Source organism: Salvia hispanica, chromosome 5 (genome assembly GCF_029641045.1).
Source record: "Salvia hispanica isolate PSC_SH4W2 chromosome 5, Shi_PSC_v1, whole genome shotgun sequence".
NCBI classification, from domain to species: domain Eukaryota; kingdom Viridiplantae; phylum Streptophyta; class Magnoliopsida; order Lamiales; family Lamiaceae; genus Salvia; species Salvia hispanica.
In genome coordinates this window covers 19,802,852-19,817,225 of record NC_142696.1, presented here as the reverse complement: position 1 = coordinate 19,817,225, position 14,374 = coordinate 19,802,852, and the positions used below count along the sequence as shown (strand labels likewise).

General features: G+C 37.3%; 2 protein-coding genes and 1 pseudogene across 3 annotated transcripts; 2 read left to right on the top strand and 1 right to left on the bottom strand.

The window, feature by feature from the left end:
• Positions 1-2,253: 2,253 nt before the first annotated feature.
• On the top strand, positions 2,254-7,605 carry LOC125188413 (NagB/RpiA/CoA transferase-like superfamily protein). The gene is made up of 7 exons (XM_048085238.2): positions 2,254-2,771; positions 2,859-2,990; positions 5,101-5,444; positions 5,667-6,411; positions 6,516-6,612; positions 6,697-6,751; positions 7,242-7,605. Exons 1-7 carry the CDS (start codon positions 2,309-2,311, stop codon positions 7,302-7,304), a joined length of 1,899 nt encoding a protein of 632 aa, XP_047941195.1. The 5' UTR covers positions 2,254-2,308; the 3' UTR covers positions 7,305-7,605.
• A 685-nt stretch (positions 7,606-8,290) lies between these two features.
• LOC125187475 (transmembrane ascorbate ferrireductase 2-like) lies at positions 8,291-9,998 on the bottom strand (annotated as a pseudogene). Its single transcript, XR_016130455.1, has 4 exons — positions 9,766-9,998; positions 9,635-9,683; positions 8,830-9,029; positions 8,291-8,706 (listed from the first exon to the last, which is right to left on the bottom strand). The product of XR_016130455.1 is annotated as a transmembrane ascorbate ferrireductase 2-like (transcript).
• A 1,043-nt stretch (positions 9,999-11,041) lies between these two features.
• LOC125188426 (uncharacterized) lies at positions 11,042-13,005 on the top strand. The gene is made up of 6 exons (XM_048085257.2): positions 11,042-11,332; positions 11,888-12,014; positions 12,123-12,223; positions 12,351-12,476; positions 12,588-12,708; positions 12,815-13,005. The coding sequence occupies exons 1-6, from the start codon at positions 11,153-11,155 to the stop codon at positions 12,901-12,903; spliced, it is 744 nt and encodes a 247-aa protein (XP_047941214.1). The 5' UTR covers positions 11,042-11,152; the 3' UTR covers positions 12,904-13,005.
• Positions 13,006-14,374: the final 1,369 nt, after the last annotated feature.

Here is a 14,374-nt window from a genome sequence, read left to right as displayed (position 1 = left end):
AACGTTGTTCGATCAACTGCAGTAATTAGGTGACTCGCCCTAATAACCTGAAGTCGTTGTTTGGATATTATAATTGTGTATTGAATAAATTGAAGTAGTGAAATCTTATCCATGAAATTATCTTGTTTTATCTGTTTTCCCAATCAAATCAATCTCTTATTTCAATTGCTTTGTCTATTTAAGTGATTTGTTTAATCGCCTTTTAGTTTAATAACGTTTCATCCCAAAACTCTGTGTGTCCAAATAGTATATAAAACCGAGTACTTGGTAGCCAAACTGTGAAACATTACATTCGATAATTGATACTGATCTTTAACTGTATTAGATATACTTTGTATACTTGCAGATATTTTTAGTGCTATTACAAAGTGCATCATACAATTCTCCCCTTCTTAAGAAATTTCATCCTCAAAAACTTTATCCTAATCTATGAAGGGCGTTACAGAGTGGGTTTTATGCACAATCTCACTTGACCGAGTCACCCGCTCGACGTCCTTTTGTTTTTCAAACTCGATTGAGTGACTTAGGCTTTAAAGTCACTTTGTTAGTTTAGACTTTTGAGAGTCATTTAATTTTTCTCGCTGAACTAACTTGACAATGAGCTATATATGATGGAAAAAACTAGTCATATCTGGACATTTTTCTTAACTCGCCTATTTTAGCCCATTTTTACTGTCTTAGTTAAAAAATAGATAAAAGTAAGGAAAACTAAGATAAATCCAATCCTCAAATATCATAACATACTGTGCATATCAATAGGGTTGTGGTTAGGGATGTCGAAACGGGTAGCGGGTAACGGGTAATTCCCAACCCGACCCGATACCCGACGGAATCGGGATACCGGGCGGGGTCGGGTATTCATATTTTGGGTTTTGCGGGTATCCGGTGTACCCGAAACCCGCCCAGGTATACCCGTTAGTCTCGAAATACCCGATATTTATATAAGTATTTTATAATTTTTTATTTTTAATGTTGATACCTCCAGTTAGAATATAATTATTTTTATTAGTAATTTGGTTCTAAGCATGTTTTTATGATATATTGTCTTGGGACTTAGGGAGCATTTTAGTCTCTCGAGCATTTGGAGCATTTCTTAAGCGGCTCATATGAATAATATGTGTGTTTTATGATTCATTGTCTTGGAGCATTTTAGATTCTAATTGTTAATGACTTTATGCCTAAACTTAAAGTGTGTGATGCAGTCGCACAGATGCTTAGGGAGCATTTTAGTCTCTCGAGCATTTGGAGCATTTCTTAAGTGGCTCATATGATTAATATGTGTGTTTTATGATTCATTGTCTTGGAGCATTTAGATTCTAATTGTTAATGACTTTATGCCTAAACTTGCACAGATGCTTAGTTGTACAGATCCTTGTATGAATATTGTGCAAATCATATAAAATACTAGTATACAAATAATAAAAAGAAGAAGATAAAAAAAAACATGTTGCGGGTCGGGTACCCGCAGTGTCGGGTGCGGGATACCCGACTCGAGTATCAGGTTATACCCGACTCAATGCGGGACGGGTATCGGGACTGCCATTTTGGCCGAAATCGGGTGCGGGTACTCGACTCGTCGGGTGCGGATACCCGCGGGTACCCGTTTCGACACCCCTAGTTGTGGTTGTTAAGAAATGAGTATGAAATGGGTAAAATAAGGTGCAGGACCCTATGAATATATGGTTAAAAAATGTTACTCTATAATATTAGGGTATTAAATTAAGTTTTAGATAAATATTAATTAATAATGAATTAATTATGATATTAATAATAAATTATTTAAACTTATTTCGCATGAAGTTAATCTAAAATATAATGATTATAATTTAGGTATGAATATTTATATTTTAATGAAATATATATTTTTTAATTAAATCATACTATATCTAATTTATTACTGTACTATAAATTTATAATATGTTTGATAGGATAGATAATCTATGGAGTAGACACAATTTTGTTCATAGAATTCCAGATATCCACAATTAATAGAATGAAAAGAATTAAATAACGGTAAAAGTATAAGTTGTGATTTCTTAATGTTATTTGTTTATATATGGTAAAAATGTTATAAGTGGATTATTAAGTATATCAAGTAGGATTAATCCTCCTGAAAATTGATACGAATGGAGAGCTGATTAATAGGTGTTGCGCGTGAGCGTCACGGCGAAAGTGGAGAGGCATCGCTGTCGTAGAGGAACCTAATTCCCTGCAATTGTGGCCCACCTTAACCCAGTGCACCCTACCTCTCTACCCTCTCATCCAAATCCAATCCCAAATCCCTTCTCCGCCTAAACCCTAACCCCACATGGAATCCCGCCGCGTTCCTCGCACCGTCAGCGACCCCAAGGTCCGCCAGGTCGGATTCTTCGCTCCGCCCGACCGCTCTCTCTCCGGTCCCCCAGATCCCGCCTCCTCCCCGCCGCCGCTTTCCAACATTTCCCCCTCCGGCAACTCCTTGTCCCCCGTCATGATCCCGCCTCCTCGCCACCTCTCCACCGACCTCCCCCGCCACCTCCCCCACCCGCACCCGCCGCTCTCCCCTCTCCGCGCTCCCCGCGCCAATGAGACTTCGGTTCCCGTCGGTAGCTACAATCCTTCCGAGTTCTCCACCCCTTCTGGTATCGCCGATTTCTCGGAGGATCAGCTATCTCCGCGTTGGGGGCGGAAGAGTAGCTCTGGGAAATTCGCTACTTCATTGCCGTCGGGTGGATTCGGTATGGCGGCTGCTAAGAATATTAGTGACGCTAATTCCAAACCTGGCGTTGCAGGTTCAACTTCGAGGCTTTTTTTTTTTTTTTTTTCCTTTGTGTTGTTTTGACTGTGATTTTGATCGGCTTCATTCGATTGTGGATCAGATGGAGGGGCGGATGCGGAAGTGCAGAAGGAGAAGGGCGCAGCTGCAGGGAAGCCTTTGAAAGAGAAGACGACAAAAGCCGAACGCCGGGCAATGCAAGAAGCACAACGTGCTGCCAAGGCTGCTACAAAAGGTAAATATCTCGTGCTTTCTTCTAGTTGGAATCTTTCTAGTTGATTGATATTTACAATTTGCATGGGTTTCTAATTAGCTTTCAAAACACAAGTTAATCTTAATTATTCTGGATATAGCTTGTAGTACTTCTGTATAATTTTAGAGTTTTTAAATTTATGACCAAGGGATAATTTAGATGTATCCATCTTTACTGTAAATTCTTAGTAATGTACCATGTCATTTGGCTTTGAACATTCCTGTAAAAGATAGTAAGACTTATGAAGCAACTTTGACCTTTAACTTTTTAACTGATATTTTAGCAATCTCTATCTTATAAATAACATAAAGTACCTCACTTTATTGTCCATAATTCATATGCTGTTGGTTGTGGATAACTCGATATGTATATACTGTATGCTTATGGAAATAAATAGCAATGAACGTGCTGTTGCAAGTGTTGAGAGTCTCATTTTTCTTACCACCATTTTATGTATTCAAGTGCAAACTTGCGATTGGGTTGGGCCAGAGTATGTTGAATGGTAGCTTCTTTTGAAAATAGAGAATCAGTCAATCAGATATTCAGATGTATCTGTGATTCACTGATTCACGATCACGACTGAGTGAAAGCTTATCATAGTGCTTTTTATGATCTTTCTAGGGGTTATATCATTTTTATGTTGCAACAATGAGCCTGTTAGAGAAAAGAGGCGAGGGGGGCTGGCACGAATAGTAAGAACAGAAAGTTGATGGAAAACAGAATGTAAGGAACTGAAGTAAATAATGATAAACCAACCTCTAACGAGGCCCTACAGTGAATTTTCAGCCTTAAACTAAATTAAGGTTCAACATTGCTCTCTAACCTATAGGCACTTATTTATAGGACTGTCAAAATACTAAAGAAATAGAGATAACATTTAAAGATAGACTTCTATACTTTTAATATTTAAAGATAAGAATTCTAGACTTCTAATAATTAACGATAGACATATGGTATTCTAATATCAATTGCAGCGTTATTGAAACAGCCTTGTCCTCAAGTCTGGGTCACGACGCAAAAAACAACCCGAATCTTCCATGGTCGGACATCAATGTGCTTTCAAAATATTGCAGCCTACATGACCAGACACCATAGCAGGAGGTGGCTGTTTTGATGCGGATGAAACCGGAAGGAAAACAATGGGTGGTTGTATGAAGGGCATTGGAGAAGATCGTTGCAGTGGAAAAGGTAGGTATGGTAATTGTGGCGGCAAAACAGCGGGAACGTATGGAACCATGTGTACTGTTGCAATCAGGGGTGGAGATGGAGGGCTGGACAGAGTCAAAGGTGTTGAAATTGCCGGAGGAGTGCCAACTGGTGGTGGCACAGTAACAGTTGTCACTGTTTCCACGACTTTTAGAATGGATGTTAACTCCTTAATCTAGGGGGCTGCCCAAAGCAGAAAACTGTTGCATGAATATGTCGAATTGTTATATTAGAATGGCTGCCCGTACATCGAGATTTGCCATGGTTGCTGTTAAACAGTTGGCTTGTTCCTCCATCGCCTTCTCTAACGCTTTAAGGCGCATCCATGTTTCACGTCACCACCATATCCACGCCCCAAATTGTTGGGAACAGAATGTAATGAACTGAAATAAATAATGATAAGCAATCTATAGGTCTCTCAAAATACTAAAGAAATAAGGTTAACATTTAAAGGTAGACTTCTAAACTTGTAATATTTCAGGATAATACTTCTAGACTTCTAATAATTAAAGATAGACTTACAGACTTCTAGCTTTTCAACTGTTGATGTGTATCAGAGCCAGTTTGTTGTATAATCTGTACTATTACATGCGCAAGACTGCATCATTCATCTATCTCATTATCTGCTGGCATCTATGCACATTAATTTTTCTTTCATTTATATAAATATAAAGAACTCCTGCAATATACCCTTCTATTTAAGATATGTCATGCATGATCATGGTGTGGAAGTGCAGAACTTTTTCTTGTCATATTTCTTGCCTTGCTTAAGTTCTTCACATATTTTTTGTATGCCATCTTCTATCTTTTGTTGGGTTGTGGCTTTAGTTTCTGCTCTCTTGTAACAAAAACCCATTATGCTGGGTTACTGAATTGCATCTTCCAGGTGAAGGAAGCAAGACTGCTGGAGTCAATGCAGCCAACGCAATGAAGTCTGCAAAGCCAGCTCCACAAAAGAAAGACAACTCTTCAGTTGCAGCTTCTGAAAGAAAAGGTGGTGACCGTCAAACAGATAAGGATAGGAAGAAAGATGTCCCTCATCCACGGATGCAGTTTGATGATGAAAACAGAGTTGAGAAGGCAAAGAAGCGGTCTGTAGTAAAACAAGCAGAAGCCCGTAACAGAGTTGAACTCTTTAGGCATCTACCTCAGTATGAACATGGAGCAAGGCTCACTGATTTGGAATCGAAGTTCTTCCAATTAGGTCCTGTTCATCCTGCTGTGTACAAGGTATTTTTGATGTGCTATATCCTACTCTTGTTCAAACACTCTTGTCTTGATTGGAACAATCTCGGTTTAAAGGGTCATGGGTACTGGATTTATGAGATCTGTTGTTATGTTTTCATTACATGTATTAAAAAGAAAGTCCCTCTCCTGTATTGAAACAAGTTAATGTTAATTTTTATTCTCTTTGCATAATGGCTGCGGCAATATGAACTTTTTACTCGGCAGGTTGGTTTCCGATATCTGACGGGGGATATATCTGGGGGAAATGCCCGGTGCATTGCGATGCTACAAGCATTCCAAGAATCAATCAAGGATTACTCTACACCGCCTGAAAAAACCCTTATCAGAGACTTGACTTCTAAAATAAACTGTTATGTTTCCTTTCTGATAGAATGTAGACCCCTTTCAATCAGCATGGGCAATGCAATTAGGTTTCTTAAGAGACGAATTACCAGCTTACCCTTAAACCTTTCTGAATCAGAAGCAATTACCAGTCTTGTCTCTGATATTGATCGTTTTATTAACGAGAAGATAATTCTAGCTGACAACGTTATTGTGAAGCATGCTGTAACTAAAATTAGGGATGGTGATGTTCTTCTGACATATGCATCGTCTTCTGCTGTTGAAATGCTACTTTTACATGCTCATGAACTTGGAAAACGGTTTCGAGTAGTGATAGTTGATTCGCGTCCCAAGCTTGAAGGCAAAATGCTGCTTCGCAGGCTTGTGGGGAAAGGAATTAGCTGTACATACACCCATATAAACGCTGTTTCTTATGTCATGCATGAAGTAACAAGAGTTTTTCTGGGTGCATCTTCGGTGTTGGCAAATGGAACTGTTTACTCAAGAGTTGGCACAGCATGTGTTGCTATGGTTGCCCATCAGTTCCGTGTCCCTGTCCTGATATGTTGTGAAGCATACAAGTTTCACGAGAGGGTTCAACTTGATTCTATTTGCTGTAATGAACTTGGTATGAACTGTTACTTTCTGATCAGGTTGTCGTGTATTGTCCATATACGAGAAGGTAGTGTAATTTGCATCGAATTCTGCACTTAATACTACGTAATATTTCAGGTGACGCTGAAATGGTTTCAAGGGTTACCGGTAGAGAGGATATCAATTCTTTAGATGGTTGGACTAGTAGCGAGAATCTACAACCCCTGAACCTGCTGTAAGTATGGTTTTTAATTTTGACCCATTACTTTTAGAAACTAGAATGCTATCTTGATAGCTAATTTTTGGTTTTTGTTACCAGTTATGATGCAACACCTTCCGATTATGTATCAATGATCATAACAGACTATGGCATGGTAAGTTGAGAAAAAGTATATTTCGTATTGCTTCAACTGGAACAGATTTAAATATTTATCTAATGCCGAGTCTGCATATATATCTGGGCTGAAGATATAAACCTGTCATTATAGCTCATTATAAAGTTGCTCAAATGAACAAGTGTGGATGAAATGCTTAGTCGCTGCATTACATCCACCATTTTATATTCAAGAAAATAATTTATAATGGAGATTTCATGCAAATGCTGTGCTGGAGTTTCCAGATGCACACAAAGGAGTTGGGTCATATATATATTACCGTTTCATGTTATTTTGCCATGAGTTGGGTCTGTTGTTGAACCGTTCTCTACTTCATGTTTTTTTTTGCTTTTTCCTTCATTTTTTGTTTGAGGTATATTTTTGTGTTTTTCTGGGTTTGTGTCCAACTGTGTTTGCTACATGTTTATTTTTATGCTTGTTTTGTTGGCCGTTAAAGCAGTTGTGTTGACTGACTTTGTATGTTTTCTAGATACCACCGACAAGTGTACCAGTTATAGTCCGAGAATACGGCAGAGAATACTTGTTGATATAGTGAAATCCAAGTGATGTTGCGATAGAATCCGGACAGCGGATGAAAAGGCTATGTCGACCTGTGTGGTCTTATATGTCTCACCATAATTTAGTTATCCCCGTTTTGGAATAAAGATATGCCTGTATTGTGTATCCATTAAATCTGCTATCAATTTTTGATCTGACCTTGACTGTGAAGAGCGCGAACCTTCCGCCTCTCCGGGCAGTTTTCCGAATGCTGTAATATGTCGTGAGAGTTGCAGATAGTGAACTGGTTATGATTTTTTTGCCAGGAATGATTGCTTGTGGGTTGTTCTGTTGAATTAGTTGGTTTATCAAGCTTCATATGATATTCATTTTTGGGATTTTTAAAAGAAATAACAGCACCCCCATCTTTACCTTAGTTGGTATTATTTTGTTATGGTTGCTTCTTCATGTATGGAGATTAACAAACGGGTAATATAGATATATACGGAGTAATAAAAGTCTATTTTTAGCCTTTTACATTGTTTTATGATTGAAGTCCTAAACAATATGTTCAAATACAAAAATTCCATGTACTCGCGCGTTGTGTCGAAGATTTAGGAATGTAAACAAGGTGTTTGAGTTAATGTTTATAAGAGGCATTAGTGATGAGTGTCGTAGCTCGTCACCAGCTGCAATCGGCTAGAGCCAATGTTACTCTAGATTTTGCTACTCTATGTCACAAACAATTAGCTCCTTGGCATGCGTTTGCATCCCTAGGATCCTGTCTAGCCAGTTAGCCAGCGACGCAACTACAAAATCTTAAATCCAAATAAATTCAATCGAATTCTTTCATTTTTTTTGGCAAGATTCTTAATGATAAATGTGTACTGAATCACCAATTTCTTCAAAAAAAACCTGGATATCATTTTGTGTCTCAGCATATGAATTAATTGATCTTTGGGCTCTTAAACATATGATTAAATTGATCTTTTTAGTCTTCACAACCTCGTCCAAAAAGGACCAATAATGGCCAGGGCCATATTGTACGGACCGAATAACGCAAATGTATAAATGCGACTTTAGCAGCAAAAAGACAGGGCAGTCGATATGTATTGTATCTAGGCTACTCTAGTCCAAGTCAAAGATCGAAAACCGGCTTTCCTGTGCTGTCGAGTTTATCACCGTTTCTGTACACGGGATTGAACTCCAAAAATCACAAAACCGGCTAAAACTACAGTTAAGACACCCATTGAATTTATCAGAATGGCTTCAGTTGAATAGCGGGATATTGTCCCATGTGTTTGAAGGGATGTCGCCCTCCCTAGAAAACCAGTCACGCAGGTAATAACAGAAAGACCATAGATGTAGTGTCCCAAATATCCATGCCAAGGTAACAAGCTAGCTCGACCGTTTCTTGATCCCCCAGGATAATAGAAGGTTAAAAACCCAAGAGTCCACTGCAAAATATAATTAATGATTAATTTCTCAGATTGCAGAACCATAAAGTTGAATTAAATGCCAAGTTGCAAAAGCAAAGGCTTTAAAACAGATATCAAAGTACACTGATCTGTTAAGAGTACCTGAATTCCAAACAAGAAAAGCGACAGAAGGCCCAGCCAAGAGTGGAGGCTATAGAAATTTTCTTTGCCCCTCTCAATACGATTCTTCCACACAACAACTACTCCGATGACGCTCAAAAGGAAGACAAGGAATTGGAGGGACAGATGAACCAGTTTCTTAAAAATTTTTGTTCCTGGCAGCGTCTTGTATGCTAGCATGGCTGGAAAAATCTATGACAAGCACTTAAAGACATAATTCTAAAAGTCTAATACTGATAAGTAAATCTCTTTTTGTACATTAAAAAGTCATTTTCCCAATTCACAATGAAAATACAAAACACTAGGTAGAAGAAACTAAAATAGGGACTCAATTATAACTTGCTTCTTTGTCATGAGGAATGCAACAAGATACAAAATGCAGACTGAGTTTCTATTGTTTATTGACCAAGACAAAAACTTACGAGGTAGAGATAAATACGCACGATAACTCACTCTGCTCTCACTGATATCCTACAGTATTTCAGTGAATTGGATGCAGCCCTTAATATAAGAAAAGGATCCAGCAACACAATCCGTTTGGGAGCATTTACTCTTTAGGATTGACAATATACATGATTTAGTGAATTTATCTTCATCACTAGAATTAATCCAATCTTACCCCTTTCAATTGAAGCAAGCAAGTTAGCTCGAATTATAGAAACTATCACCGACTTATAACCCAATCAAAACCATGTTTCAATCTCACTCTAATTTTATCCACTATAGCTTAGGCAATTGGATTGACACACAGATGATGGATAAATTTATTGAAAGACATTACTTATACCTTCGCCATTGAGAACCACAAGGCCAATGAGCAGCACTACAGGATGAACCTGAACAGATAAATACACGACTCAATCGAGGCAGCTAATAACAGGATTTATGTATCAACAATAATCAAGAGAGGGAGTTTACATTAAAAATTTGGTTCCTATCATCGGAGACGAGAGCCATTCCGCCTCTGAAATGGAAGGTCCATATTAATACCAATGTAGCAAGGGCGACGCCCAGAATTCTGACCACCGCAAAGATCGGGAAGCGTACCACCGGGGCCGCCATTTGGATGGAGCGAAACAACAAGGTTTCTGATGCAAATAATCCAAATCGGGATTTTGACTTTCTATAAAACTTAGGGATGAGTAGAGGTGTACGGCCATAACCGCTGGTCCGATTCGAGTCTCAACTGGACCGGATTATTCTTCGCTCACCAAAGCAATACATGGGTTTAATGACTTATTACAATATCAATTTGATTTATGAAATACTTTTATGTATAAAAATTATAGTAGTAATAAATTTCAAGAGTTAACAGTTTTTCATGTAAGACAATCAAGTGTCTACATCTAATAGTACAAGGAGAATATCTAAATGACAAGTTTTTCTATTATCTTTCCAGTATCAAGAAATTAATTTAACTGGATGCACTTGACACCTCCCATACAACGTCTAAAGTGAGTAGGTAATAATGTGGACAAAAGTAAGAAAGAAAAATAAAAGGTAGAGAACATAAAATATAAAAATGAATAAAATAGAGATAATAATTTACAGAGAAAATAAAATATAAAAGATTAACTAAGTTAATTATTATATATATGGAAATAACTCAACTATAATAAAACTTTAAAAATTAAAGAAAATAACTCAGCTATGAATGAAAAGATGAAACATTGTTCTGAGAGTGAAAAAAGAGAGAATAAAGTACTAATAGAGAGAAAACATAATTTATACTGCTATTTCTAATTTAAAAAATATTTCATTTTTAATGTGACAACTAAAAAAATGAAACGTTTAGTTTTTAATTGGACATGATGGCTAGTATTTTTTTAATTGAAGTTGCCATTTGTCATTTAATTGCATAATTCAAAGTAGAAACGTCAGTGTAGCCCGCAACTCGTGAGCCGACTCAAATAATCTGCTAAATTTAGAGGGTTAGACTTGGAAACTTTTAGTCCGATAAAATTATTATTCCGTACCCAGTTAGTCCGCAATCCGAATAGGGCTAACCCAATAAAATTCTATTATTCTATTTGTTTAACTACTAATTGACACTTCATTTATTATTTTTATGATATACATAACTAAAAAAATAACATTCAATTCTATAAAATAGGATTCATATGATATAGAGTAGTCCGGTTTAAATTTTGACTCGTCGTGAAAAATAATTATACTAATCATAAATAAAAGTTCATAAATTACAAAGGAAATTGAGATACATAGCCGTCGAGCTTAGCAGCCGCATGCTTGATCTCTCCACTGCTTCACACAAGCTGAGCAAAAGGTTATATCTCAATCAGAAGAGATGGGAAGCGAGGAAGGAGAGGATACCCAGAAGTTAAAGCGGATTGCTGCGGCGGCTTACGATTATGACAACGACTCACGCTGGGCGGATTATTGGTCGAATATTCTCATTCCGCCGCACTTGGCCTCCCGCAATGACGTCGTAGACCACTACAACCGCAAGTTCTACCAGCGTTACATCGTACGATTTCTATTCCTTGGCAAGGTTTTATTGGGATTTAATTATTTTCCACCGATTCAACCTTTGTTGATTATACTGAACACTAATCAGGATTTTGGAAATTTTAGGCCCTTTTCCAACTGTTTTATTTGTTAAGTTCCGATTTTTTATCAAGTTGGGCTTCAGGTTTTCGTCCTCCACTTCCTTCCTTGTGTCATCTGAGTGTAGTCCAAAGTTCTTATTATCACTATATTTTTGGCATAAATGATGGCATAATTTCCAAGATAGCTTGATGCGTGTCTATCATTTATTTAAGGCATTGGATTGAGTATTTGAATGATAAGATGGTCAAACAAGTTTAGAATTAATCAAATTTCAATCCATTAGAGTATATGGTAGATTTGGTCGGATTATTTTTATCTATGCATCCTAATCACTCAACGTTAATGCTAGGGGAGCCTTATTTTTCTATGGTCATTTGGGAATAAGATATGTAGAGACAACATGTAATGGCTTGTTGGTTGTACTTGGTGTTTTATTGCCGTGTAGCATATTTATATGTTTTTAGTCACTCAGGATCCTGATCTAGTTGTCGAGGCAATGACTACCAGCAGCTCATCCCAGTCGAGAACGACATCAAATTCACCACAACAATCCTCATCATCAACTGCTAGCACCAACGATACTCGCCAAAGGAGTTCAGGTCTCAGTCAAAGTTGCCACCTTTAGCCTAGGATGAGATTGAAATTTTACTTTGATTTAGTGTCATCAGTCTTATTTCTTTGATTTGAAATCTATCTAAATCATCTAGGGTCCTCTGGTAGAACATCGGGGGCATCGACTATTCCACCTATCAATTCTACATCGCTGCGTTGGGATAAGCAAACAATTCAATTTTCAGCCAATGCTTGGGTATGTTAGATTCCTTAGTATTAAGATGTGAATGACTTCATCATCTTTAAGCTGATGGAGTTTGCAGCTAGTTTTGAGGTGCAGTATTGTATTAGTGTTTCATGTTGATTTATATTTTATCTGGCAGGTCTTTGTTGTGGCAGTCATTGCCATTTTTCCACTTGTTCCGAGGAGCCTCTCAAATCGGGCATACCGACTCTCCTTTTTTGGAACTGCATGTTCTCTCTTGTACTCATTGTATTCACTATATGGGGTAAAGTTCTAGATAAGCCCGTGTTCCAAAACATGGCATCTTATCTGTAATGCTCTAGATTATTTGTAAGAGCACCATTTTATGCTTCGTATAATTAGTCCATCTTTGCAGAAACCTAGAGCATGGAACTTGCAGGCTTTGCAAGTGTGGTTCCAGTCTATGTTAGCATCCAAAGATTTTATGTATTCACTCTACTGCCTTATATTCGTCAGCTCTCATCCATGTCTCAAATGTTAGTCCAACCTAGTACTTGTTCTCTGTTTTTTTCTATGTTTTGTTATTAATATGTATGATGCTTCCCTTCAATGTAAATAAGTCGGATCTTTAATTCTGGGCAGTTGCTTTACTTCCTATAATCTGTCGGGCCCTTGAGTATGTTGCAAAGTTCCTGAGGCTTAACTTTAGTAGATCAACCTTGTACAGGTAAGACATCATGTATTTTTCTTACAGTTGTTTTTGCAAACTATGAAATAAGATGCGATTTATATCACTTTCTTGAATGTATTTTTGGGCCATAGTCCACAAAATCTTTTTTGCTTGCTTGTGCTTCTCGACATGCATCTCATAGCTTATGCAAAACGTGAAAATGCACAATATAGTGATTTTAGGTAAATTATGTACCTCCGTATTTTATAGATATCATTACCATGTAATTACCATTTGTACTTGTTATCTTTATGATAATTATATTAGTGGATTCAATTATCTTGTGAATTGTCCAGTTCATGCCTACAGGGTCAAGTGGTAACTGGTAAGGAAAATGTAAGAAAAGCTTGGAAATTTATTTTTTAGATGGTATTTGTTCTTTTCCTTATAGCTTCTATAACTAGGATTTTTTTTGGGGGGGGATTACTCACAAGATTTTATCGAAGGCCTTATAAATTCAAAGTCTCTTGGGTAGCCCTCCCCTGCTCTTTTGAGCTGTAATCTTAGGGTATGGCATGGAATATTCTTTCGTTGTTTTTTTTTTGTTTACCCAGTGCCCTCTGAAAGAGATGGTGCAGTTTTGATGCATGTCATGCTGGGGTTAGGAGCCCCTTGCACAACGGAAGACTTGTACAAAACAAATAAATCAGATAAGGATCTATTTGACCGATTATGCAATTAATCAATTCACATGTTAAACAAATAAAATTGCATGCCAGAACGCAAATAATTCATGCTTAGAAAATATAAATCCTAAACATGATTTTTACGGTTTAGGGTTACTGATTTTGATTCTCCAAAGAATCGTCGATTGCTCGCGTCTTCTCCACGTGATGATCTTCAATACTAGACCACAGATCTTCTAACTGGTTCCCGAACTGTATCTCGATATCAGGGTGGGCTGATCTTATCAAAATACTAGGACTCGAATAAAGAAGACAGAAAATTCCTCACGGAGAAGAGCTGAAGAATTTTCGAACTCCTCTACTAATTAGAGAGGGGGGCGAAAATTTCCTCTACTAATAATTGTGTTTCTGTCTTTCCTTTATTCTCCTATTTATATTAAGTTCATATTGGGCCAAGTCAGAGATCTATGGAAGGTTTTGGATATGTGTTCCTCCAATTAGTTTTTTACTAATTAAATTGAACCCCAATTTAATATAAGCTTTTAATTGGAATATTACGAGCAGCCACTACAAAAGTAATATTGCACTCCCCATCCAAATCCGAAATTACAAGTATTCCGAGTTTCCGTTATTTATATTATTTATTTCCCGCGCTTAAGATATAAATGTCTATTAATTAATTAATGTCTGCTATGGACTTAATTAATTAACATCTTATTAATTCCAAGAGTGGACTTAGCAAGAAACACTTATTTATTATTCATAGAGTAATAAAACTCCAACTGGCCAGTTTCCCGAATAATAAAACCTCGTTCGAGCTCCTCTTGAGGACATTATCAACGAGAC